The sequence below is a fragment of the Thamnophis sirtalis genome, unplaced genomic scaffold (genome assembly GCF_051295495.1).
Source record: "Thamnophis sirtalis isolate CommonGarterSnake01/CBP01778 unplaced genomic scaffold, rThaSir2_p1.2 scaffold_1, whole genome shotgun sequence".
In the NCBI taxonomy this organism is placed as follows: domain Eukaryota; kingdom Metazoa; phylum Chordata; class Lepidosauria; order Squamata; family Natricidae; genus Thamnophis; species Thamnophis sirtalis.
Window position 1 is genome coordinate 43,689,244 of NW_028261381.1, and position 26,440 is coordinate 43,715,683.

The 26,440-nt window shown below is 36.5% G+C and overlaps 1 protein-coding gene across 7 annotated transcripts in view; it reads right to left on the bottom strand.

The window, feature by feature from the left end:
* Positions 1-4,296: 4,296 nt before the first annotated feature.
* R3HDM1 (R3H domain containing 1) overlaps positions 4,297-26,440 on the bottom strand; it is a 59,330-nt gene continuing 37,186 nt past the window's right edge. For all 7 annotated transcript variants that reach the window (XM_014072312.2, XM_014072309.2, XM_014072306.2 and 4 more), the window contains 8 exons: positions 21,958-22,112; positions 21,524-21,672; positions 15,522-15,628; positions 12,477-12,646; positions 11,802-11,952; positions 10,372-10,451; positions 8,016-8,100; positions 4,297-5,721 (listed from right to left, as the gene is read on the bottom strand). In XM_014072312.2, coding sequence (XP_013927787.2) covers positions 5,351-5,721; positions 8,016-8,100; positions 10,372-10,451; positions 11,802-11,952; positions 12,477-12,646; positions 15,522-15,628; positions 21,524-21,672; positions 21,958-22,112 — 1,268 coding nt within the window. In that variant the 3' untranslated portion in view covers positions 4,297-5,350. The remainder of the gene's footprint in view (positions 5,722-8,015; positions 8,101-10,371; positions 10,452-11,801; positions 11,953-12,476; positions 12,647-15,521; positions 15,629-21,523; positions 21,673-21,957; positions 22,113-26,440) is intronic.

Genomic DNA, 26,440 nt, shown 5'->3' on the forward strand with positions numbered 1-26,440 from the left:
TATTTCTGTATTCTGCAGGCATCTCAGAAATGTAAACATAAAGCTCATGAAGTTTGATTGGCACCATTGGCTTTGTTTTATTGTAGCCCATGAATTTCATGCATCCTACCCCTCACCTGAATGTGATAGGCAGGCAAATACTTAACAGGTGAAATTTTCTCTACCGTAAGGCCTGAAGAAAGCCTTTCTAGCAAAGATGACAGTATGCTCTCAATTATAACAGAATATGTGTGCTTGTGATCACTGATAGCAAAGAACAGAATAAGAAGGGTTCTAAAGAAACTTAATTGAAATTTGAATAACATTGTAATCATGCCAGGGTTCATAATGGATCAACTTTAATTAAAATATATTGATTTTAAGTCAAGATAAATGTAACCACTATTACACCCATTTAGGAAACTCCATTAGATTGCTCACGGTTACCAGACGTTTCTACCAGCATCAGCAGCTTTCTGAGTATTTCAAGCTGAAATTTCAGATATAGTTCACCGACTTGAGTTCAGTTGGACTTACTTTTAAATACATGCATGTTTGCACTGTTAGATCTATATGTGCACATTTTTTTTCACATTGGTAGGGATTGGGCTTTCAATCATATATTTTTTTTATTAGAAAGATCCCCAGGTATTTAATGAGGATGATAATAAACTTTATTTTAGGAAATAAGTTCAAGTTGCCAACTAGATTTTTTAAAAAATTATTATGGTATCAAAACTATAATTCTCTGGGGATCATGGAATGAGTCATCCAGCATTTTAATATAAAGCGGTCTCCAGTCTGAATACTAACCAAGTCAGGTTTTCCTTTTGTGCTTACAAAGCTTAAAAGGATTTATTTCTGAATAAACACATATAAGAGTGAAATGCATATTTAATTAATTTTTCTTCTTTTCACACTAAAGGAAAAATATATCACCACAATATGATTGAAGCAATTTTGTGTCTTTGGAGCATTTCAATAAATGTCAGGGGTTCTCAAATTTTGAGTTGTAACTGTTGGTATAGTAGATCATATACAACTTAAGAGTCAGATCAGACCATTGAAATCGCTAATACTTGGCCTTGGATTATCTCAGAGATATTTGGGTGTTTTTGTTACCTCTGGTAGTGTGGTGTGCAATAGTTTATCAGAAGCGTACATAGCAGTGAAATTAAATATTTTTATTCAATTTTCTAGCATTTCAAAATGATAGAAATGTATTTCTGAAAGTAATAATTCCCATTCAGTTGACAAACATTCAAATAGGTCAAATGCTAAAATTTCCTTCAGGTTTTAAAAACTAAAGACTCTGTCATACCAAATCAAGATAAAAGTGAGCTCATGGACCTTATTCACAGAGCTTATAGTCAGTTATAATCACTGTGGTCCTCAATGACTAACAAATGTCATTGCACCTCTCCTCCCTGATCTAACAAAAACTTTAACTCATCACTATACAAGTTGTAAAAAAAGAGCTAGTTCGCTGAAGAGGTTTGCAGTTTGTACCTAGGGAAGAGAATGCCTCTTTTTCTAATGAAACAAATAAATTTACTACCAGTAACAAAGACAATAAAAAGTTAAATAAGAACTGTTAAAAGATTGCAATAATGTTCAGTGATGTGGCAGGCCTTTTAATTATGTTGAGGTGATATGCTATTGTTGGTCATATTTTAATTTGTATTGCTATATGGAACAGGATTGGATTTGATGGCCTATATGGCTCCTTACATGTCTATTATTTTATGAAAATGACTGCTACCAATGGAAGGCTACTGTAATTGTATCATTTTCCCCAAAAGCTGTTGTCTAGACTAGAGAGACACTAGTTCTGATATTTTGCACCAGATTAGGCAAAAAATTACAGACTAGCTAACATTTTGGTCTATTATGCTGTGCAAATCCAGCTCCTAGAATTAACACTTAGCTTACTATGAAAAATTGAGAAAACCATTTTTAATTTATAATCATAACCACTGGCTATGGTGGAATAGTGGAATCAATGAGATATTCCCGCTTGGATGCTATTGATGGGAGGAAATGTATATGATTAAAAACAGCTCTAGATCAGATTTTTAAACTGGTGATTCAGCAATAAACACTTGACTAAGTCTCAGAGCTGTTCTGATTGTGCTTGATGCTGGCTGCCCTATGAGGTGGTGAATTTTTCTACACTAGGGTCTTTTAAACAAAAGACTGATGGTGCTGCTTTAGTGGATTCGTGCTGAGCAGGACACTAGATGAGATGGCTTTTGCTTCTAAATATTCTTTGCCATATTAACAAATATCACCATTAGTATCTTACCTTTTATGAATCTCATTTTCAAATCCACCCACCTTAGTCATCATTACCATTTTGGGTATTAAACTCAAGGTTTCCACTCTGATCAGCTCCAGAGCCAATTGTTCAAGGACACAGTTATCAATATCTAGTTTTACGGTTTTTTCATGACTGATCATTTGACTGAAAGACCTCAGAATACTACATTTTGTTTTTACTATCACATGAAAAGCATTGAAGCACCTTAAAAAAAGTAGGGGATATTGTCTCAATCAACATTAGCCTCCATACAGTATTTGGGAAATTTTAATAGGATTAAATTAATACTTCAGGGTTAGATTAGCAAGATATTTAGCCTTTATGGTTAAAAGTGTTTCACTGATTTTATAAAGATTTGATTCTAAATACTCTTGAAATTATTGTAAAAGATTTTATCTTAAATAGATAAACATTTTTTTTAGGTTTTCAGAATTGTGGAATAATCTCCCAAATTATAGGTTGGTTAGAACTTTAAGCATCTATCCTTTAAAGAAATAAATACAAATGAGGGAATCTATAGCTTTCTTATGCTAGCCTTTCTTTCACTCCAGAAGAAATCTTCTATCACCATAGGTGCTTCCTGCAGAAATATCTTCAATTATCTAAAAGAAAAACATACAATGCTCAAAGCATACTTATCTATTTTACATAGAAATAAGGGATAGAATATAACTAAAGGATAGAATATAGATTAAGAGAATATTTAAATATACATGTGATCCTGGCTAAAGTAAAGGACTGATATTCACTTGCAGAGGTTCTATAGGAGACCCTACAAGCCCTCCGTGAAATCCAGAGCAATACAGTGATTCACTTGATTTTTTTCTATAGCTAGGCTCAGAACACTTTAAGCCGAATCCATAAGTGAACTAGCCATTGCAGTTTGTAAACATTTTTATGCTATGTGAATCCTGCATATGCTATATATATGATCTTTTGTCATGTTCTCATTATACGCTAAATAATAGTGTGATATGTACAGAAAAGAGAACTGCTCTTATCTACTTGTTATTTTTTCACATAAACAGATTTTTATTATATTGTACTTTACATGTACATTTTCAATAAAGGAGAATATTTGTGGTTCAGAGTTGACATGATGTGTCCTTGGTGCTCTCCAAACTTGCTTGTTTTCTTGCAGATGTTTTCATTTCCCAAACTAGGTAACATCATCACTGATGACACCATGTTTGGGTAATGAAAACATCTGCAAGAAAACAACCAAGCTCAAGACTGCACCAAGGACCCTACATTTTCCTTTTGAAATTGCTTCTCAAATCTTGGTTTCAAGGGTTCTAGCAGTCACATGAAAAAACTGTATATAACTTTCTACTCCAGAAACCATATGTGGTTTGACCCAGACCACTGATATGTTAACTATCATGTTGTACTACATAATAGATGGCATTCAGTCTTCCCAGGTTTCTTTTTTGGGGAAGAGTACAAATTTATCAATTCCTTGTAATTGGCCAAACTGGTTAAGACTGCAAAAAAGGCCTGATTGCCTATAAATCATCCTATACTAGGCCCCAGTAGTTTCTAAGGCCTACTATAGAGCAAATAATCATACATCTCCAGTTATTTTAGACTACAAATTCCCAGAATCACAACTAGGATTGTTAATTATCAGAATTTATGGGAATTTCAGGCAAGCATTTGGATTGTACCAGACTTCCTATGATTAATCAATGACTCACAGCTGAGTTTCTACTATATTCTGTTGTATCTACAACATATATTTCAATCTGTATGTAAAATATCACATTTTATTAAACCCATCTGTAAGACTTCCATTTTTGTTTTTGAATTTGCGAAGAGTGAAATTCTCCCATGAAGACCTGCACAATACAAATGCAAGTTAAAAATATTAATAAATCATTAAAATCTTTCATTTATAACCAAACTATCATTAAATATATGACCCTTTGCACTGAAGATCCATCTCCCAACATACCAGTTCTGAACTCATCTTCTTTAAAACAGCACTCCAGAAAATGTATATTTGTAAACATTTATTTTTCCCAAACTTGCATCAGCACACATTGTACAGCCTTGCAAATTATACAGAAATTGAAAAAGGTGTCTCCTTTATATGTGCAATGAATCATTTGATGTCCAGTGATCCTCTACAAATGATGAAAAAAAAAACATATCTAAACCACTTAAGAAGTTTCCAGCACTTATCAAATGTGATCACTCTTACAGTAAAAAAAAAGTAAAGTAATAAACATATTGATGGGAACACAATTAAAGTGCAAACTTTTTACCATTTGGAGAGTCACCTTTTAACCGTTAACTGAAAACTAATGGGTTCCAGTTAAAATAATTGGTGATGGTCTTTTTTTTTTCCTTTTTATATTTATTCTGTTGGAATAGAAACAAGATGCTCAAAAGTAGAATTCATTGGCAGTTACCATTCACATTTCCTAAAGAAATCTAGAAAGGGAAGGGGTGGAGGAGGTCTTCAGTAGTTACTGTAGGACTCTGTTATCTTGGAGAGGAAGAAAAGAGAGGAAAAAATCAGCTAATTTCTTTGCCTTTTGCATATTGGGCTAGAAAGAGTGTAATTCCCTTGAAGCTCTTCTCTCTTTCTTTTCTGACCCCAGTTCCCTGCTCTTAAACTGAGAGGAGCGTGCTGGCTTTATACAAAGGGATTACAAAATGCAGGTAAGAATATGGTTATTCCTCATGAATAAACGTTTGCTGTACAACAAAGCTTTGGATCTGGTACAAGAATTTGGAAATATAAAATAAAAGTATTACAAAAAGGGATCTTTAATAGCATTCATTACAGAAGGCTGACTGTCCGTTTTATCCTATCACAGCCATGTTTTGTAAGTTGATGATTGAACTTAATTTTTTTCCCCCCTGTATTTTGTCCAGGATCATTGGGTTTAATTCTTAAAAGACTTTATTGGTGTCTGACATCCAAGGGGTTTTATGAAGACAGAAACAAAAACAGAAAGAAAAACCATAAACATCAAGCCAATCAAGTAGAAGAGAGATAAGGACATGGAAGTAATAAAGGCTGAATGTTCAGTGCCGTAACTGTTACTGAGAACTAGCTCTTTCCAGGATGTGAAAATCGTAATGCTTCTTGCTTGTTCTCAACCTAAACTTGTTCAGTGAGTTACTTTGTTTCTTCAATGCATTTTGGGCTGCAGACATGGTGGGAAACGTTGCTAGGACTGTATATGTGGATGCCAAGTCACTAAGTTTGGAGGGTTCCATGTTTACATTGCTATCTCCACTCCCACAGTAGCGATGGTGGTGTTGGTGTGGCTGATGCACCTGCACCGATGGAGGGTCTCGTAGCCATCGAATCTTGGCACCAACTTTAAGAAGTTCCACAAATAATTTTTCAGCTTCTGCACGAGTTATTCCTTCTGGCAGTTCAGTAATTTCCAAAACTTTTCCTATAACTGAAGGAGAACACAGGATTTAAAATGGCTGCTAGGAGATGTAATATATTGGTGCTTTTACTAAAGAGTGGCCCAAGTACAAAACTGTGTGATTGCCTGACAATAAAATATTATATTTGTTCCTCAACCTATCACTCTTCTAAATTCGGGATCTGAAAAGGGCAAATGGGTTCCATAATCAAGGGATAGCCCCTTTAAAATATATGTGATGGAGGCTTGTAGCATAATGTCATGAATAATCATCAGTGCTGCCATACTTTTAACAATTAAGAGAAATATAATTCAGTGTCCTTCATATTCCTTAAAGTTCAAGACTAAGCATTAAGTGACTATTAAAGGAGCTAGAATTTAATGTAGCACTACATGCTTTGCGGAGCCTTTTCTCTAATGGTAGAAACTAAACATATATTCACAGCCTTCACTGTATTGAAATGGCTAAATTCTTAACTGCCATAAAGGGATGGTTTAAAGAGTTAGCAGTCTCCAATACCTCAATTGTAAAGAAAAGATTTTATATACATGTACAAGATGTGGCTGCAACATGCAACACAATACTACTACACAAGGGCTACTATGTACAAGCCCGATGGATCCAGAGGGGTCCTGAATAACACACAGGGAAGTTCCCAGATACTTAGAAAGCAGTTCTGCAGGTAACCTTTGGATAATAGAGGTGGCCTAAGCACTTGACAAGATGTCTCTTGAATGGCCCTTCTCCTTTCACAGAACTTGGGGGCTCCTTAATTTACCCAGGAGTTTCAGGAAGTGAAATGGGTGAAAGGATGTCTGGAACAATTCTAATGCAAATAAGAAGTGAGTATGACCAGATACAAGTAGAGCTTAAGCTTAAACCTACTCAAGGGGGCGTAACTTCTCATTTCACCTACATAATGCCAGCCAGTTGTGTTATTTAGAGTAGCTCAAATCTCAAGATGACCAGGAGGATCCACCAAGTATGGAATATGATCACCTGGCCAATCTTTTCATGAATGGAATAACTTGCATTTGCTCTCTGTTGGAAACTGGTTGGGTGGAACAGAGGGGTTCAGTCCCCGGGAAGTGGGCTTGTGAATTTGATCCTTGCTCTGCCTGGCTAATGGTGCTGTAAAGAACTGGGGTACAAATTGAAGTAAATGCCTCTTTATAAAAGTGGGTGATTCCAGTTCCCTTAAAAGAGGTCCATCCTCTCTTTAAAGAATCTGATCTGGATCCAACAACATTGGACAACCATTGCCTTATATTCAACCTCCTCTTTGGAGGCAAGTTGTGAAGAAACCGGCAGTTCAGTAACTTCAATAAAGTGGCAATTACAGAGGGCTCTGGAAAAAGTGGATTATCTTATCTGAATTCTTGTCAGTCAAGCTGGGATATGCAATGGAGACACCTTGGTCTTGCTTCATAATGACATACAGAAAGGCATGGGTGCTGAGAATGCAACTATCCTTCTACTAATCATCTTGGCAGCTTTTGATACTGTTGATTGCAGCAGTCTTCTGGACCTCTGTGAGGGCTGGTAATGGGGGGCATTGTTTTATGATGTTTCTAATGCTTTCCAAATAGACAGGTACAGTCAGTCACAGAATGAGAGGTTGAGTCTTTGGGTGGCCTTATACGGAATGCCCCAGAGCAAAGTTCTCTTTCTCATTCTGTTCAACTTCTAAATGACACTCTCTTGAAGCCTGAAAATTCCAACTAATACAAAATGCAGCGGCTTATTTATGATATTAAATTAATACTTAATTTTATAGATTTCAAAGATTTCAATTATATATTTGAAGGGCTATACCTTAAGTCATGCTCTGTTGCAGACTGTTGCACAGTTACAGTATATAAATAAGCAACTGAGCACACCAATGGAGGTAGCAGAATTGCCCAGGAAAGGCCATTGTAAGTCCGCAGGAAAAGGAAAGTATAGGCACTGAGAAATAGAAGCTAGAAAGAGAAAGGGCTACCTCAAAGGTATGAAAAAACATACCTATTCATTTAAGGTCAAGCTTTCCCCCTCCTGTTCAGGGAACATAGATTGTCAAATCAACTAAATCTAGCAATCACACATCTGGGGATCATTATGCTTGTGCCAAATAAAGTTTTGATTTCTTAATATTACTACAGTGCCCCATACATATGCCAATTCATTTTGGGCCAGCAGCCTACAGGTTAAGAACTACTTAGATAAGTTCTATTCATCTCCAGATCATAGTTATGGCTACAGAGCAGCATGGAATAGAGTTATAATATATTTCAACAGTACTACAGTTGCATCATAAAGTTATATCAGATAATGAGGAACATGCCTGGTTCTCCTGCACCAAGATCAGCTGAAGCAGCCTTTTTAGCTGGTTTTCTTCCTCTGTTTCCATGTCTGTTTCCTGGCTGACACTAAAATAGGAGTGGGGTGATAGAGATGAGGGAGGGAGGGAAAGGGAGAGAGAATTCAGATAGATGCACAAACAAATTGATCAGGAATGATATTTCTTTTACTTCCCACATACATATTTTCCAACCATAAAGAATGAAGATTGCCACATGATCAAATCTTAATGGAGCCATTTAAATATATTATAGCTTCTTCTTGGAAAGAGATCTATACCCTGTAACTTGAATTCATGAAACAGTGCTAAAACTTTTAACTGTTTCATATTTTAACTAATTTAAGGCCTAATGTTTTATTTTTATTACCTGCCTTCAAAGTCCTATTGGCAGAAAGGTGGAATATAAGTAACGAATCATTTATTCATTGCACTGGAATGTTTTTAATGATATCCAAATAGCATAACACCAAAGCTCCTGATTTGTTGTAGGTAATTCAAAATAGGCAATTAAGTATCTTTGATCCAAATAAAGCATCTGTGATTGTTTATCTCCAAATCTAGGTTTAATTGGACATCTGTGATCACACAATAGTAGCTCTAAGTAGCTGTTTCAAGAGGCAAATATAAGCTGTGTCTGCAGCATTAACTATCCCTTTAAGTCACATTCTATAGACTTAAGGGACAATTATCCAAGACTTGCTTTAAAGAGAAACTGATATGTACAGTATGTGTAAAAAAATCACTTTCTAAAAAAAAAACCACTTTTCTCAAAGTGATTGATACAGAACACTATCACATGTTTATACCTAAAATAATCCCAACTTTTGATAATGAACATAACTATACTTGCTAAATTCATATAATATTGATTGATTGATTTGATTTATTCAGTTTGTATTCCCATGTGCAGATGCCCAAAAGGATCACTTTCTGAAGGAAACACTTTTTTTCAATGTAATAAACAATTTCTGACTCAGGGAAGGAGCTAATATTTGATAGAAGTTTTCTTTAGGCACATATATTTAGATTTACAAATAAATGCTAACCTGTGAAGACCTTCGTGCTCTCTGAGCTTAGTTGTTTGCCCACAGATGTTTCATTACCTAACTAGATAACATCATCAATGTGATTATAGGGTTTGCTCCATGTTTGTATATACAGGTAGTCCTCAACTCACAACTACAATTGAGCCCAACATTTCTGTTGTTAAGTGAGAGATTTGTTAAATATGTTTTGTCCCATTTTATGACCTTTCTTGCCACAGCTGTTAAGTGAATCACCACAGTTCTTAAATTAGCAACATGGTTGTTAAGTGAATCTGGCTTCCCTATTGACTTTCCTTGTTAGAGGGTTGAAAAATTTGTTCACATGACCTTAGGACACAGCAACGGTCATAAGTATGAACCAGTTGCCAAACATCTGAATTTTTATCATATGACCATGGGGATGCTGCAATGGTCATAACTGAAAAATGCTCATGTCACTTTCTTTAGTGGTATTGTAACTTTGAATGGTCACTAAATGAACTCTTGTAAGTTGAGGGCTACTTGTAGTAACTTGCCCTGCTAGTTTTGATGGCAGAATAGTTTCCACCTTTGTGCTTCCTCGATTAGAGTATTGTTTTCTACCTGATTGTTTGTCTAGTGTTGATTTCTCTTTATCTGAATGTTAGTGGCTGGTCTTCTTTGTTTCCTTTCTCTTTTTTATTGTCTCTTCTGAATGATTTGTAAATGCTCTTTATCTCTATGTGTCTTTTGATGTCTGATTTGTCTGAATGCCAAGATTCCAGGAATTCCCTAAGATTTTTGGATTTGGCTTGTTTTAAGATGCTAATAATCTATTAGTTGAAACTGTGGTTGTATCTGTCCATGTGTTGTGGGATTAAGAGCTTTCACATCATGTTTTCTGACAGATTATTTTATGCTATTAGTGTTGGAGAAAACTCTTGAGAGTCCCATGGATTTGCAAGGAGATCAAATCAGTCAATCCTAATAGATATCAACCCTGTTCTTTGAAGGGACTGATACTGAAGCTGAAGTTCAAATACTTTGACCACCTTATGAGAAGAGAGGACTTGTGGGAAAAGGCCATGATATTGGGAAAGACTGAAGGCAAACGGAGAAAGGGATGGCAGAGGATGAGATGGTTAGCTAGTGTCATTGACACAATGAACATAAATTTGGGCAAACTCCGTGATACATAAGAGGACTGTGAAGCCTGGTATGCTATGGTCCATGTGGTCATGAAGAGTCGGACTTGACTTAAGAGAATGAACAATGATAGCATTTTGTGTTATTCTGTTTGGTAAGGTGCTGTAAAAAAAGCCCTTTTTTCATACCTGAGGACCTGCTATGTGCCCGTGTGGCAGAGAAGGATTGTACTGCAAAGGCTGGCCAAGTAGGGGATATCTGGCATCTCCTGAAGAAATATACAGAAACAAGATAATTTAAAATTCAAATACCAATGCTATTTTATGTTAAGAATAGGTAACTGAAAAATCATAGAGTATTTTTGTACTCTTAAAGATCTATTTTTAACTAAATTTTGGAGAAATATTTAATTTAGGGAATTTTTAATCTTAAAAAAAAATCCCCAAACCTGCATGGCAGCATAGAGAAGTAGTGCACTATGAAATAAAGGAATTTAATTTGATTTGGGATCACAGGAAGTAAAATGGGCTAAGTAAAATAAGATATATAATTGTACAGTGATTACGTCGTAATCTGGAGGGTACAAAGATACCTTCATATGCAAAAAAGACATGACCCAAAAGATTGTGATAGAAATGCAAAACCTTGTAATCAGGATTGCCAGCCCCAAACATTGTAAAGCCCTGTGATGGCAAACCTATGGCATCCATGCCACAGGTGGCATGTGGAGCCATATTTGCCAGCACGGCAGCCCTCAGCTCTGGCCAATTGATTTTCGGCCTTCTGGAGACCAGGGGAGGCCGTTTTCACCCTCCCCAGGCTTCAGGAAAGTCTCAGGAGCGTGGGGAGGCTGAAAATCCTGCCCCGCCCAGGGGGTTCTGATGCATGCGCAGGAGGGGGGGGTTGCTCACGCATGTGCAGGTGGGTGGGCGCACGTGATAGCGCGCACTTACAAACCATTTTGGCACACCTTGAGAAAAAAATTAGCCATCATTGGGTAAAGCCTCTTACATGAAGTCAATCAAACTTAGCTGAGTATACTAATGAACAGCTGATCAAATGATGTTGGGAGAGACCCAACCAGGCAGGGGGAGAAGCCTCAAGCAAAGAATGAGTCTCAAGTCCCCCTAAGCTCCACAGAACCTCACCTATCTGTTCTCAGCAAAAGACTGTCAGTCAGGGGAGTTTCCTGGATAATACGCAGAATATAATAAAATGGTAAGCTTGAATCTTACATGGGCAGGTCTGGTTACTTGTGCCTGACAATAAAGACTTCAAGAAAACTACAATAACCCACTGAAGTCTGGCCAATTGTCAGTGAGGATGGGAAGAGCCCCCAAAGTGTGGAGGCAAATGTCACAGACACATCAATTTGACTCTTCTGATAACACAATTAAAAATCTCTGTGACACAACATCACTATCCAAAGTTCATAAATCCCAAATAAATAGCCATTAAATTAACACAAGCAGTATCCTTACTTAGCGGGCAGTTGAATGAGAATCCCAATGGGAAAGCAGAAGTTTTCTTTTTTAAGAAACAAAATGTAACTTCCTAGTTAGATTTTAAAAGTAGTAATAAATCATAATTCAGTTATTTAGCAAATGGGAATTCTTACCTTGTCCAGGAACGAAATGTCGTGAGAATGGGGGCACAAGAGGAAGAGGTGTTAAAGTGGGACGGATGTTCTTCATGTTTGAAAGCTGAGTTGGTGCCGGTGACTGGGCTGGAGATGTGACAGGGCTACCTATTTGTGGACTATGTTGTAGCTGTTAATTTAATAAGAGACAGAGAGAAAATATACAATTTTGTCAGAGCATGGGGTGAAATATGCCTTTAATACACTAGTTTAGTGTAGTTTAAATAATCTTCGCTCAGTACAAATCATTCTGTGATGTGTAACCCTGTTGAAGCGTGACAAAAAAATGAAGAGGAAAAGCACTATTTCTACACATTTTTGGATACTATATAGAAGAATCCATACTGTAGAACTTTATTAATCTCCTAATCTCAGTTAATGCAACCTTCTGTTAATTTTCCTACAGTACAGGACTTTAGACTTGGATGACTTCCTTAGTATATCTTGGGGTGGGAGATGGCCTTTGAATTACCGAAAACTCTGCCCTTACCTGATCCAAAATCAGAGTGAATTTCCTATCTGAATAATGCTTTCATCCTTCCTTCAATGTCTAAAAAATCAATGTGGATAACAAACATTCCACAACAGCCTTGTAAAAGAGATGTTTCCCTTCCTGAAAATATCTAGGTTTTCCAAACACAGGATAAGTTATACCTGTGAGCAACTCTCCAATGAAGCAAATTCTGTTGATTTCTGCCCTCTTTGATGATCGCAATAATATTTATTCTGCTTCCATTGAGGAGGGGAATGGGGCCGAGGTTGAGGATTATTGGGAATATTGAGCTGCATCATTACCATTCCTCCACTGGGTGGTGGTGCTACTGCTGCAAAACAAGATTGGAAAGAAGAGGTGTTAATATTTCTCCTTTGCCTTTCTGAAAAATCTAAACAAATCTGCCTTTAGGTTGATGTTCTCAATCAAGGCCTTGCCCAATGCTCTGTGAACATCAGACTTGCAGTTAAAGAGTTTTTTGATTCTAACTCCTGTGGTTGCGTCTGACTGTGTTGGCCTGCAGACAAACATAGTTTGCTTTAGAAGATTGGAGGGACTTTGAAGCAGAGTTAGGAGCAATGGGAGGGCAGGAGGGAAAGTAGTTTTTGAATAAACAGGAGTTGGAAGGTCCTTGGAGGTCTTCTAGTCCAACCCCCTGCTCAAGCAGGAAAACCTATACAAGTCCAGACAAATGCTATAATCATTTGTAGCTGATCTGGTGCACCTGATTCTAATTTTAGGGATTTGAGGTAGTGATAAACGTAGGGGTATGCTTACTTGTTTTCACATTCATAATTTCCATTGATGTTTACTTAAATTTCCCAACAGACTATTAAATATAAATAGTACAGTATATGATATTTGTTACATTCTTCTTTTATTAATCATATTGTTATGATTCCTTTATTAATCATATTGTTGAAATGAAGATCTAATATCTATATGATAAAAAGTCAAAACATTTCAAGGGTGTATGTGTTTTTGTATTACTATATTTAATGATTAGTATATTTTAATTATCTACTGTAGAAAACTTGAATAAATTTACCCATCATTTAAAGTCTATGACAATTAAATTTTTGCCCAATTTGCTTGCCTACTTTAAAAAAAATTGATGCTGCTTGAGAGCCCCCAAAACAGATTTTTAAATTAACATTTAATTAAATTAAATTAACAAATTTTAAAAAAGGCCTCCCGTTTGGTAGAAGTGTTTGAGCTCTTGTTAATGCAAGTAACACTGAATATATTCCAATACTTTGAACCTTCTGCCATGGGAGACTTGTAGGACTCCACTTTATCGTGACTTTGTTAATCAGGGGTGGAGGAAGACAAGGCAACTTTTTACTGATCCCCTCCATTTCTCTCTCTCTCTGTTTATCTCTCGCTCTCTCTCACACACATACACTTCTTGAAAAGTTACTTTACAAAACTGAACAGCTGAAATGATGGCTCAAAAGAATTACCATTGCTGGAGCTCAAACACCTCTACCAAATGGGAGGCCCTTTGTTTTTAAGACTGCTTATTTAATTAAATTAAAAGTTAATTTAAAAATCTGTTCTTGGGACTCTCATACAGCATCAAATTAAAAAGAAGTACTCAAGTAAATTATGCAAGAATTCAATTATTATAGACTCCAAATAATAGGTAAGTGTATTCAAGTTTTTCACAGTGGATAATTAAAATATACTAGTTATTAAATATAGTCATATGGAAATATATACCCCTTTGAAATGTTTAACTTTTTATCACAGAGATATTTAATCTTCATTTCAATAATATAGTTAATGAAAAGGGGAAAATATAACAAGTATCATGTACTGTACTATTTATATTTAGTAGTCCATTGGGAAACATCAATGCAAATTATGCATGTGGGGAAAAATAAGCAGACAGCTACATTTGTCACTACATCAAATCCCTAAAATTAGAATCGGGTGCACCAGATCAGCTACAAATGACAACAGCCTTTGTCTGGACTGGTATAGGTTTTCCTGCTTAAGCAGTGGGTTGGACTAGAAGACCTCCAAAGCCTTCCAACTCTGTTATTCTGTTATTGTTAGGGAGGATCTGGGAAAAATCTGTCCTTATTGAAACTTCAGGCATTTAGTTTGATTTGCTCTTTGTTGTTGAAGTATGGCATTACCACACCTAGATCTGAAGCGCTCTCGAAGATCTTGCTCTTGCTTTTGCATTGTCCTAAATACTTAAGAAAGGGATACAGTGGCTCAGTGGCTAAGACACTGAGTTTGTCGATCACAAGGTCCGCAGTTCAGCAGTTCGAATCCCTAGTGCCATGTAACACGGTGAGTTCCCATTACTTGTTCTAGCTTCTGCCAACTTAGCAGTTCAAAAGAATGTAAAAATGCAAGTAGAAAAATAGGGACCACTTTGGTGGGAAGGTAACAGCGCTCCGTGCGCCTTCAGTGTTGAGTCATACGGGCCACATGACCACTGAGACGTCTTCGGACAGTGCTGCTCTTCGGGTTAGTAACAGAGGTGAGCCAGAAACAACTAATACGTATGTGCGGGGCAACCTTTACCTTTAAGTATTTAAGCTTTAGTTTCACAGTTAATGTCTTCAGACTGTAGTCAGGTTTTACCTCATCTAATATTGAATCTTTTCTGTCTGATCTTGCTTTTTTTTCAGATACTATCAGTAGATGGCCATTTCACCACCTTTTGCTCTGGGAAAAAAATGTTTTCAAGCCCTCTCCAAAAAGCCTATTCCAAAAACTGTCTACAGTCAGTTATCAATTATACTGACAAATTCCCTGCAAGCAGCTTTTTTTTTTTTTTTTGGTACGCAGGAATAGATGTGATAATTTTGCATCATGTACTTAAAATTAAGCGAATTTTAAGCCCATGTGTATTTCAAGCCAATACACTCTCATTTCCTCATTCATCTTTAGATTTACAGTATATCCTCTGTTTATTTAGTATACCTCAACTTAATATACATAATCTTCCCAATTTTACCCCAGGAACCCAGTGAGATAGGCTGAACTGAGATGAGTAACAAGCCTCCTTTCATACCTAAGGGAGTATTAGAATTCAGTTTCTAATGCAGCATTTGAATCCCTACATCAAAACGACTCTCTTCTAATTCTTTGCCATAATGCACTGTTACAAAAATAATCTTTTTTTTAAAAAAAATCTAATTAAGCGAAGAAGAATGGACTAATTTGTTAGTGCTCTATTTTCACACCTGCACACTGTTGTCCTTGGAGCTGTTGGGAATTACAAGGTGATGTTGTTCTAGGAAACTGTATCTGCTCTGACCCTGGAGGTTGAAGATATGCATGCACTGAAGAGCTGCAGCAGATTTGGGGTGGGGGAGGGGAGAGAAGAAAAAGAACAATAGAAGCATATTAAATCCCAACATTCATTTTATCCCTAATGCTTTAAATTGATGAAAGTTGCAAGCTTAATCGGGATTTACACAAAAGCAGACTTTATGCACTCCAGAAATTAAAATTAATGGTTGCATCGTTTCTCATGACCTTCTTTTTTTATAAAATAGTTAAGTGTCAATAATAGATTGTATAGCTTAATTATCTTTTGGTCTCTTAGGAAACAGATAATCAATTTAAATTTACTTTCAACTGAAGGCTGAGAATATGTTCTAAATTATTTCTCTTTCCTAAATTAATGGGTATTTTATTATTTTATAATTAAACAGGTTGTAGAAAGAATAAATTATCTTTACTTTGTATCTTAATAAATCTTGAATTAGACTTAACAGTAGTTAAATAGACAGAACTGCTAATTTTCTTTTTCTAACTTTTCTGTGCATTATTCAAAGAGTGACTTTTGTAAAGGTGACAAGGCTTTAAAGACTGAAGTTAATTTAATATACACTATATTGCCAAAATTATTAGCTCACAACTGAGTCTGATTATGTGGATGGGTGAGCAAATACTTTTGGCAATATAGTGTATCATAGTGAGTTGTTAAATGATAATAATAATCATAACCAATGTAAGGCATATAAACATCAAGGTAATCCTAAATGTTGAAAAACAACCAATACAGAAATATCCAGTAGGCAAGAATGATTATAATCCCACTGAAAGGTTAGGTTTGGATGATAATGACTTCAGACTGTTTTATTCTTTTCCTACAGAAAAGCCAAGATGGGTCAAAGAGTTAGCATTGCATTCCCCCTCTCCCTCAAAAAGATTCCTTTGTATTATTGTCTTCCTTTCCTTCTGAACTCTTCTATTCAATTTGTTTCTCAACACCTATTGCTATATCTCCATTTGCACAGTACCACAGAACATTGCTCCTTAAAATATTCTAATAAACCCAGCCATTTGAAATTTAAATTTATTTAAATTATTTAAATTTATTTAAATACATCCAGACATTCAGAATCTCCATTTTTATATGGAAGAGTTACTTCTAAGTCAATAAGGGAAAAGGATCTCAGAGTATCAGCCAGGTCAGGGAATATATACCATAAGGACTACTAGACTAGAACTCTATTATGATAATAGATCATTATAAAACATTAAAAGTTTCCCCCTCTTAAATCACACAGAATCAAAGCAGGCTTATTTTTAATTTCTTTTTCATGCTTCTTCCCTTCCTACAACTGAGTTATCCTTTGTACTATTTCATAATGGTTCTGCCAATAGTTCATGTATTCCTTCCATCAACATTTTCTCTGCATTTCTGTACAAGAAAACAATTACCACCTCCTGGCCTCAGTAATATCCTGCATGCTGGTTCAGAAATGTATCTGATGACCTTTTCTAGGAGCCAGCCTTGCCCCAAGAAAGCTTAATAAATGAAAATTGCCATCCTAGTCTTGATGTCCAAATAACACATGATCCAATATATCATTTTGTAGTTAAGAGAGTCTTTCATTAGTATCAGTGAATCAATATATTTTAAATCAGAAAACCAAGGGATTATCTACAGAATAGGGTAAGGAAGTGATTTCGTGAAAACAACAACAGCTAATCAATAATAAAAGATACATTTTGTCTGAGTCATATACAGATTAAAATCTCAAATGCAGGCTGCAATCCCTTACACTCTTAAATATACTCTTAAATTCCTCTGAACGTAAGTGGAACTTCTATATACAGAAGTTTTTGAGACTACATCTGTCTTCCCCTTTTCTCCTGATAGAGCTGCAATCCTAGCTGTGCAAATTACAACCTTCTACATGATGGCACAAAGGAAATAATGCAGTCAATAATGAAATTTGATTTTGTAAAAAGATATTGAATAAGCTGCATTTAATCACAATCTAGATCTATATTTGCTATATGCTATACAAACCAAGCACAATTTTTCTTTCTAGTATTTTCCTACAAGTGCAGGGTCTGCTTTTTTTTCTGATTAACCAAGAGTTGATCCATTGGCTGTGACAGGAACTGACCAATCAATTTGTCCAAGCCTGACATTCTGGGCTGAGAGAGTTCCTGGACCCAAAGTCATCCTGGGCTGAGAGAGAGAGACTGTCTTGAAATCACCTAGCTGGCTTTCATATTTAAAGTAGGACTAGAACTCACAATCTCCTGCTTTCCTAATGCCTTAATCATTAGACCTTAACCACTAGAACACTCTGTTGTACAAACCAAGCACGTATGATTAAGAATTTCTCAGGATAGATTATATAGGTAGGTAGGTAGGTAGGTAGGTAGGTAGGTAGGTAAGTAGGTAGGTAGTCAGTCAGTCAGTCAGTCAGACAGACAGACAGACATTGATCCCGTGTTTCCCCGAAAATAAGGCAGGGTCTTATTTTCTTTTGACCCCCAAAATAAACACTTGGCCTTATTTTCGGGGGGGGGGGGACTTATTATTTTTGAGATGCAGGAAGTGGCAAGCGTGATCATCTCATAGCTGCTGCTGTATTGCAATATTTTCATGGAGGGCTTATTTTCAGGGGAGGGCTTATTTTAGCACATGTGCCCGATTGGGCTTATTATCCGGGGAGGTCTTATTTTCAGGGAAACAGGGTGGGTAGGTAGAGGTAGGTAGGTAGAAGATAGAGAATCCTATTTCCTCACCATCCACCCTCAACTAATACTGTTCTGTAACACTCGTCATTACAGACTATGAGGTTAAGAGCACATTCATCAGTATTTTATAGTATAGTATAGTTAAGCTCAATCACAGAAGTAAATTTTCCATAGTTATCTCATTATTAAAAATTAGTGAGCACACTTATTTTAAGGCACAGGAATGAAGTCAATGAGCTCTAAATATTTATGCAGGAATACATACTTGTCAGAGCTGTCATCTTTTTGCTTCAGCCCCAGCTTTGTATTGATGCTAGCCTGCTATGAATTACCGGGGGGAGGGGGAGCTGTCAAGAGGGGGGAAGCCAAGAAACAGAACCCATCCTATGTGCAGGCTAGAGACATCAAAAGAGTGGATGAAGGATACCTGGTCTGGAAACAGAATGCGGCTGCACATCGAAGAGGCGCCAAACTTCATAACGGCTACCAAAACACCTAACTGTAAATTTTATTGGAACTGACCAAGGGGGAGGGCTTGGACAAAGGGAGGAATAACCTAAGGATACTTTGCATGGGAATTCTTAGATCTAACTTTGCTAAGCCATAGCTACTTGGCATCAATGAACGTACATCTTTCACTATGAATGGAGCTGAGGGTCTTTCATTATTAGATAACTGAGCTGAGACAGTCCTGACATGATGACTCTTTTAAGCTTGTACGCATATCTGGAGTTTGAGAGCATGCTTTCAGCATTTTCATGAAATGTCTACAACATGGAGTATTATAGTTATCTACCATAAGATTAAATGTACTAACTTATGAGGATATGTCCTGCCATTCATTGTCTTTTTTCCCCCTGGCAGTTGAGTCTAATTCTTAACATCATACCACTACCATTTAAAAAAAAATATTTCTAAGTATGCCCATGGGTTCTGCAGAGATCAGAAGCATTCCGAGAAATTAAGGTGATGCTTTGAAGGAAAACAGTTTCCTATTTCTTTTCATTATGAAACTGAAAAACAAAAATTCCTCAGCATCTGATGCCTTTTTCTAATTTGAGGAGCAGGGGGCAAATAATATTGAAAACCTGATATATAGTGCATTGACTGTTCTGTATCAGAAGCCACCCCACAACAAATCTTTTTAAAAATGGCAGAACTGTTTATTCACATTCCTGATGTCTCAGTCATAAAGAACAGAAATAGGAACCTTCTGCAGATTCCAGAAATATGTTTAAAAACAAAGTACACCCTCACACATATTCACATAACAGGTGTTATAAAACTTCCAACTGTAACTCAGAATTCTTCGCAATGCTTGCTTTAGAAATGACTTTCTGTCCATACGTTATTTGGCATTAAATATGAACTTAAATATGAACCTATCTTATGGCTCAATGTGCCTTAATATGCATTTGTACTGAGATGCCATAGAATATAAACCTAGACAGATTTCTTGTTTTATTTAGTCATTCCACTAACATGGAAAGTAAAGTGGAAGCAAATGGGAGGAACACCAGGACGTTCACTTTCTCTTTGTAAGTGGCTTGCAAATTAAGCTAATGAAAGGAGGAGGAAGATGATGATGAGGAGAACAAGGCATGATTCCCATATCCTGCACAGTAATTCTTTTCTTCTCAAGCCCTAGCTCATTATTTGCATCATAGTCCACATTTCTTTCTTCTGTATAGCTTTATAAATTTCCAATGTGGTTTTCTTTGGTTTAGAGAAGCACTATGTCATAGCAATATGCAAAATACCATAGACAGCTGTCACTCACTCCTACTCCCTGACATTAGCTGATTTAACTAGTCTGTGATTCTTCTGTAGTATCTCTCCCCCCCCCCCCAATATTTTTTGAAAGAGCGCATTTACCTGCTTGGTAGTGCAGTTCACCAGTTCATTTTTCTTCAACAGTACTTAAGGCATTACCTGGGGTTATTTTGGGCATCCAGTGAGAAATAGGGCAGAACCTCATGTATTATATATAAAGAAGAGCAGCAGTCAAGGTCTTTATACTGTGGAGAAGGTGAACTTTTAAAAATAAATAGCATGTTTCTCCAAAAAGAAGGGCGGATCTTATTTTCTTTTGACCCCCGAAAAAATGGCTAGGCTAGTTCTAATTATTGACTCACCTCGTGGTGGTGGCAACGACAGCCCCGCCAAGCAAGAGCCCACTTCTTCTGCCTCCGCTTGCCACCACTCGCACACATCACCCTGGTCTCCGTTTTGTTTTTAGATGCCTGCCGGAAGGCATCTGTAGCCGATAACAGAACTCTGGATCGATCCAGAATTAAAACAGAGGCCAGGTTGATGTGTGTGAGTGGCAGAAGCGGATGCAGAAGAAAGCCAGGAAGGTGTCAGGGTGTGCGAGGCCTGGTAAGTAGAGCAGCTCCACCACCACCCCATCCTCACCCTAACTTATTTTTTACCTGTATACCTTGCCCCACTCCCTACACCCCGGAGTGGACAGAGTCTTAATTAGGATTAATTTTGTGAGTGGGGCTTAATTTGATCACATGACATGATAGAGCTTCTTTTCAAGATGGGTCCTCTTTTTGGAAAAACACGGTATGTCCATGCATCCACTTAGGAGTGCATTGGAAGCTGACAGTGGTATCACCGGAAGGAATCCAAGGATTTTACAAAACAAAATAGAGGTGGCTTAATGCCCTTGTTCTGCTGATAATTTTTACAAAAATCTCAACATGTTTTTATTTCTTTGGGTGATATCGCTTTCAGCTTCCATGCATGCCTTATACAGGGAAGGGAAGAACGGGTTCATAGTTGCTTATTCCAGAAGGGAAGGAAGAAGCACAACACACATTGCTGGAAATGGATCAATAGTATTACATGAAGCATGAGAACTCAAATCAGATGCAAAATATGGAATTTAACATCCAAAAGAGCTTCCTCTATGTTTAAACATTTATATAGGGAGAAAATGTTTCTGAAAACTAAAAAGCCACTCCATCCCATTCTATATTTCTAAAAATTAAGCAGGCATTAAAACTTATGTTCTTTTTCCTAAAGATATCTTTTCTGAAGAAACATTGACATGAAACGATGATTTAGTCTACACATGCATTAAAAAACCCCAGGATTAAATCATGCCACGTTACTCAAATTAAACTCAAATGGGTTATTGATTCTGTTTTTCCTTGTGGCTTCTTTGACTACAATCTTTTACTAAAAAGCAACCTATCACTAAGATCTAATCTAAAATTACACTCACCTTAAATTATTCTGTTGTCCAGATGGAATGACACTATAGTAAACAGGCATTCCTGATGTGGGGAGTCCTTGGTTTGACTGACTGGGAATAACCACTGGCTGCTGATATGTTTGTTGGGATAGTCCTTGGGAAACTGGAGCCATGGAGACCTAAGAATTAGAGTATGCCAGGATCACCAATAGTAAGAAGAAACATACACAATGGCAGATTATTCATGCAAAAGAAGTATACAAGGCAACCAAAGAGTACTAAAGTCTACTATCCACAAAAGTATAAGAATCCAGCAGCTATGACGACCCACTACAGATTGCACATGGACAGTCACAAATCTGGATAGAATAATCTCTTTCAATTTCAGAATGAAAAAAAGGCAAAAAGGTTCTGAGTACTGTATTTGGCTAAACTACTTATATTTTAATGATATCACAGCTTACTTGATAAGATGGCAGAGGAGGATATGGAACAAGTACTCCTTGAATATGATTTCCAATGTTGTTGGGTTGGCCTCCAACTAGATTTTGATTTTGCGACTGCTGGACACCAACTAAACCCTGGTAGTTTTGCTGCTGGTTAGGCATAACTTGGTAACCTGCAAGTATACAAATATTTAAGACAAGGATTGACAGAGTAACATAAAAAAAATATGACCAAATATTCCTTAAATATAATGACTACAACAGTTTTGGATTCCATGGTACTTCAAAAAAAGCCACATACAATAACAGAGATAATATATGACTCAGTAATATTTGTGTGATAATGATCAAAATCCTAGCTGTGATTCATTGTGAATGACAATTTACAAGGTCACATTCATAACCAGCTAATCTGCCTACCAGCCTGATGCAGACATATAAACAACATTTCATGATAGAAAGATGCTATACATCATGTAGCCACAGCTATCTCTAGAAAACAGATAACAAAATTTAGCTAGGAACATTGTGTTACATTTTATCTGTAGAATCCTGTTTTGTGAAGAAATAAATTGAATTTAACTCTATTTTATTAAAGTTATTTTTCCCCATTTAAGATAACTAGTGCCATCTTGGAGTTTGCTTGGAACATCTCTTCCTATATTTCATTTTTTAGTCTACTCATTTGTACTGTCTTGTGGATTTTCTTTTAGGTTGGCAACCCTGTTCAAGGTAACTATCTTCTATCTATTTATAGATTTATCTATCTATTTATCTATTAATTAATATTAAACTTTCATTTTGCTTCTTTCAGATGAGATTATCTCTAGTGAGAATGACCTGTACTCACTAGTTATACTGTATTCCTATAAAGTACATAAATATGAGATCAAATATAAAGCTTATTTCCTTTTTAGAAATGTGTATCTCTTAATTGACAGTAAGGCAGCACTGGTTGTGACAGTCCTATCTCACACACTAGAGCCAGGGGAGAAGATGCCATGTGAAGATCTCTGGAAGACAGATTGTGGCAGCAACTGCTAACAAAAAGCAGGTGGTCAAACCAGAGTGTAAAGGGCTGCCAAAATTTCCAACAAATAATAACCACAACATTTCTCAGCTAAATGCATTTGTATTTTATTTTCATACAGACAGCTGGATCAAAACTAAACTTATTTGTTGAACAGCAGTCAACATGCAACTTTATGTTCTAATTATGTCTGATAAATAGAAATAACTATCAACTTTAGCTTCATTAAACCATAAGTTGTTAATTCTGACTCATGGCACAATATAACAGTGTTTGTGCATATGTGCATTTATGTTTTTGTCTGATTACAGATAAATCATTTTTCTATGACTAGAAATGGCCCTAAACATACAAGAAGTATGAATACATTTTACAGTTTAGGCTCACCCCACCTTCTTCTAATTGTTTTTCAGAATTGCAGTGGGAAGCCTATTCAACAAATCTGAAAATCTTCAAATTCTCACTGACATTATTTAAAAGGCAATCTCCAGTTTAAGAAACCATCACATTTATGTCACATTTCTTGAGGCAGAACTGAACAGATTTGATTTTCTGAATTGTTTAACCAGTGTTTCTTAATCTTGGCAGCTTTCAGATAGCTTAGCAGGCTGGGGAATTCTGGGAGTAGAAATCCACACATCAGAAAGCTGCCAAGGTTGACATATAACAACTTAAGACAACGAGAAGATGAACAAACTCAAGAACCTGTTTTATACTGAGAATGAGTTCTTCATCCAAGTCAAAAGAAAACAAAATACAGCTGCTAAGTTGGAAGACCATTGTTTTATTATTGGGTGGAATTTTTTTTAGAAAAAAAGGCTTCACTTTTTCCATACAACAACTAGAAAATTATTCACAGATCACTTGCTAGTCAACCAACCAACCTATTACAGTTCATGTAAAGGAACAAAACATAATATATTATGAAGATTAAACCAAGTATAGGTTGAAACCATAAAACTCTCTTGTGAAGAGAAAGAGCATTCCTTCCCTTCTCTTGAATTTTCTGGCAGTCAGTCAAAGTTAATAACAATCCTAATTGTAATAAAGGGATTAGAAAGGGTGCAAAAGCCAAGGAGAGGGAGAATAAAGACACGTTGACATTAGGTTAAGCTTTTTGGGGAGGGGGGATGTTTCCCTTTTTAAAAAAAAATCTACTACCCAACATTTACTTTCATTTTGCCAAAAGGAACAAAGATGGTAATGGAAGAGAGCAGAGCTGGTGTCTTAGTTTTCATTCTCATCACCAGAAATGTTCAACACAAGAATAATGTTTTGAAAGGTTTTTAATCAGCAACCTTTAGCTCCAGAATAAGGGACTGGGACTGACCTAGGGTATTTAGCCTTTTTTATAATCCCTAATTCCTCTTCTATCAAATTATCTCTTCTTTTCACACCTCTCCTTCCTCCCTCCTTGTGTTTCTATAAATAAAAGGGCACTTTTTATGTGAGAAGAATATTTGCTATGAACAATGGAGATCAATTAATTCTGTAAATGTTGTATCCCACAAAATTTATTTGTTTGTTTATTCAATGTATTGATTGGTCATTTTACCACAAGGTAACTCTGAGTGGCTTACAATCATGAGTATAAATATAGCAAACATACTAAAAACATAAAGAAGTTAAAAAAGCCAAACCCTATGCCAAGAGTAGGATACAACTGAATGGATAACATCAATGTTGTATCTTGTTTTACAAGCAACTTTTTCACTTCCCAGTATAGCCTGCAGCTGTGTTCTTCCTGATGGTGTCCTATTCCAGTTACTAAAGCCAGTATGATCTTGCATAAGATTTTTGTAATCAATAAAGGTCATCCACTTCTTAAAATCAGATTTTTCCTGTCTCTCTTTTTAAATAAACTATATATTGGAATGCACTTGGCAATTTAATGCACCAGTGGCCCCCAACTTTTTGAGCACCAGGGGCAGGTTCCATGGAGAAAGGTTTTTCTCCCGGATCAGAGGGGGCATGGTTTTGTGTGCTGCCTGCATTCTGTAGATGGGGTTACGCTTGTTTGCACGGACTGGTTGCTGGCATGCTGTGGACCGCTGCCGGTCCCAGACTGGGGGTTAGGGACCTCTGCAACAGACTATGCAAAATAAAACATGATTATTCTTGGGCACAAATTGCAAATAACATGTAATGGATGCGTACACCGAAGTTGCAGAGTTCTGCTAGTTGTGCTATTTCTGTTTCTCACGGACTGCAGTGTAGCTGCGAAAGCTATTTTGAGTCTTCTGGCACTTTTGTACTGGTAAAGTAAAAATCAATTTTCCATGCTGAGAGAAGAACTAAGACAATATAAATTGACTGCTAACATATTTCACCCTGGGTTCCAAAGCACCTTGCTATTTTTAGCTGCACTCATCCTCCTCAGCATACCAAGTGGCAAGAAAGAAACACAGCATTCAGCAGGAAAAGAAAGAGAAAGAGCATCTGCTGAGACAGATGGTTATATTTTGCAGCCAGGCTATTAAAGAATGGTTAAAAACTGATGCTCAGAGATTACAAAGAGTGAACAGTAGTTCTGGATTGTGAGTTTCCTCAAGTAATAAAACTTTCCAGTATCCAAACCCATACATTATACATTTATTAGTTAGAAAGAGGCACGGCCTCTGTTAATGCAATTAAAATCTCAATTGTGACAGGAGTCTAAAAAACAAATGAACGCAGGACAAATAAAACAGACCATATAAAGACAAACCGTTGTCTAAAATATCCCTGCCCTGGACATTACTTTCCTGATACTTTCTCAGAGTATCCGAGGACCGAGGATGCTGATCAGTCTATTTTTTTCAAAGGGGAAAAAAACCAGAATGCAATCCTTGATAAGAAAGTCACAACTGCAGACAGATACACCTGCAATCCCTTTACAAAGGAAGCCAGGAAGCAGCTGAAAAAGAGACCGGTTCACTGTGAGATATGTAACCCTCTCAGACAGTGTTACGGCCCCGAATCCAACAGCTCACAATAAAACCAATTTATTCTACATCGGCTGTTTGTTGCAGAGACAAACATAGAATTGTGCTTGAAATACAGGTGTTTTTATAATCACTGACCGGACTGATTATAATGCATTTTTCAATCTTGTGATGTAACACTTGTTTATCCTTCTTACAACAAATGTTCAATACCTACAGTTCTAATGTGATTTTTTTTAAAAAAATTTTTTTAACAGACTTACATATTTCAATCAGCATCTTTTCCAATTGGTTCTGTATATTTCATAATTCAGAACTGCCCTTCCCACTGCCCTGAAAATCTAATGCTTAACCCAATTCAAACCAGATCTCCTTTGCTCAGTTTCCATCTATATTTACCTAGGAATAATCTGGATTCATAATTAAGATAGATGAAAACTGAGAAAACTGAATAGACATCTGAGGGAAATGGGTGGTTAAGAAATATGAAAAACAAACAAACAAATAATAACATAAATAAAATTCCCGAATGTTCCTGATTTGTGCT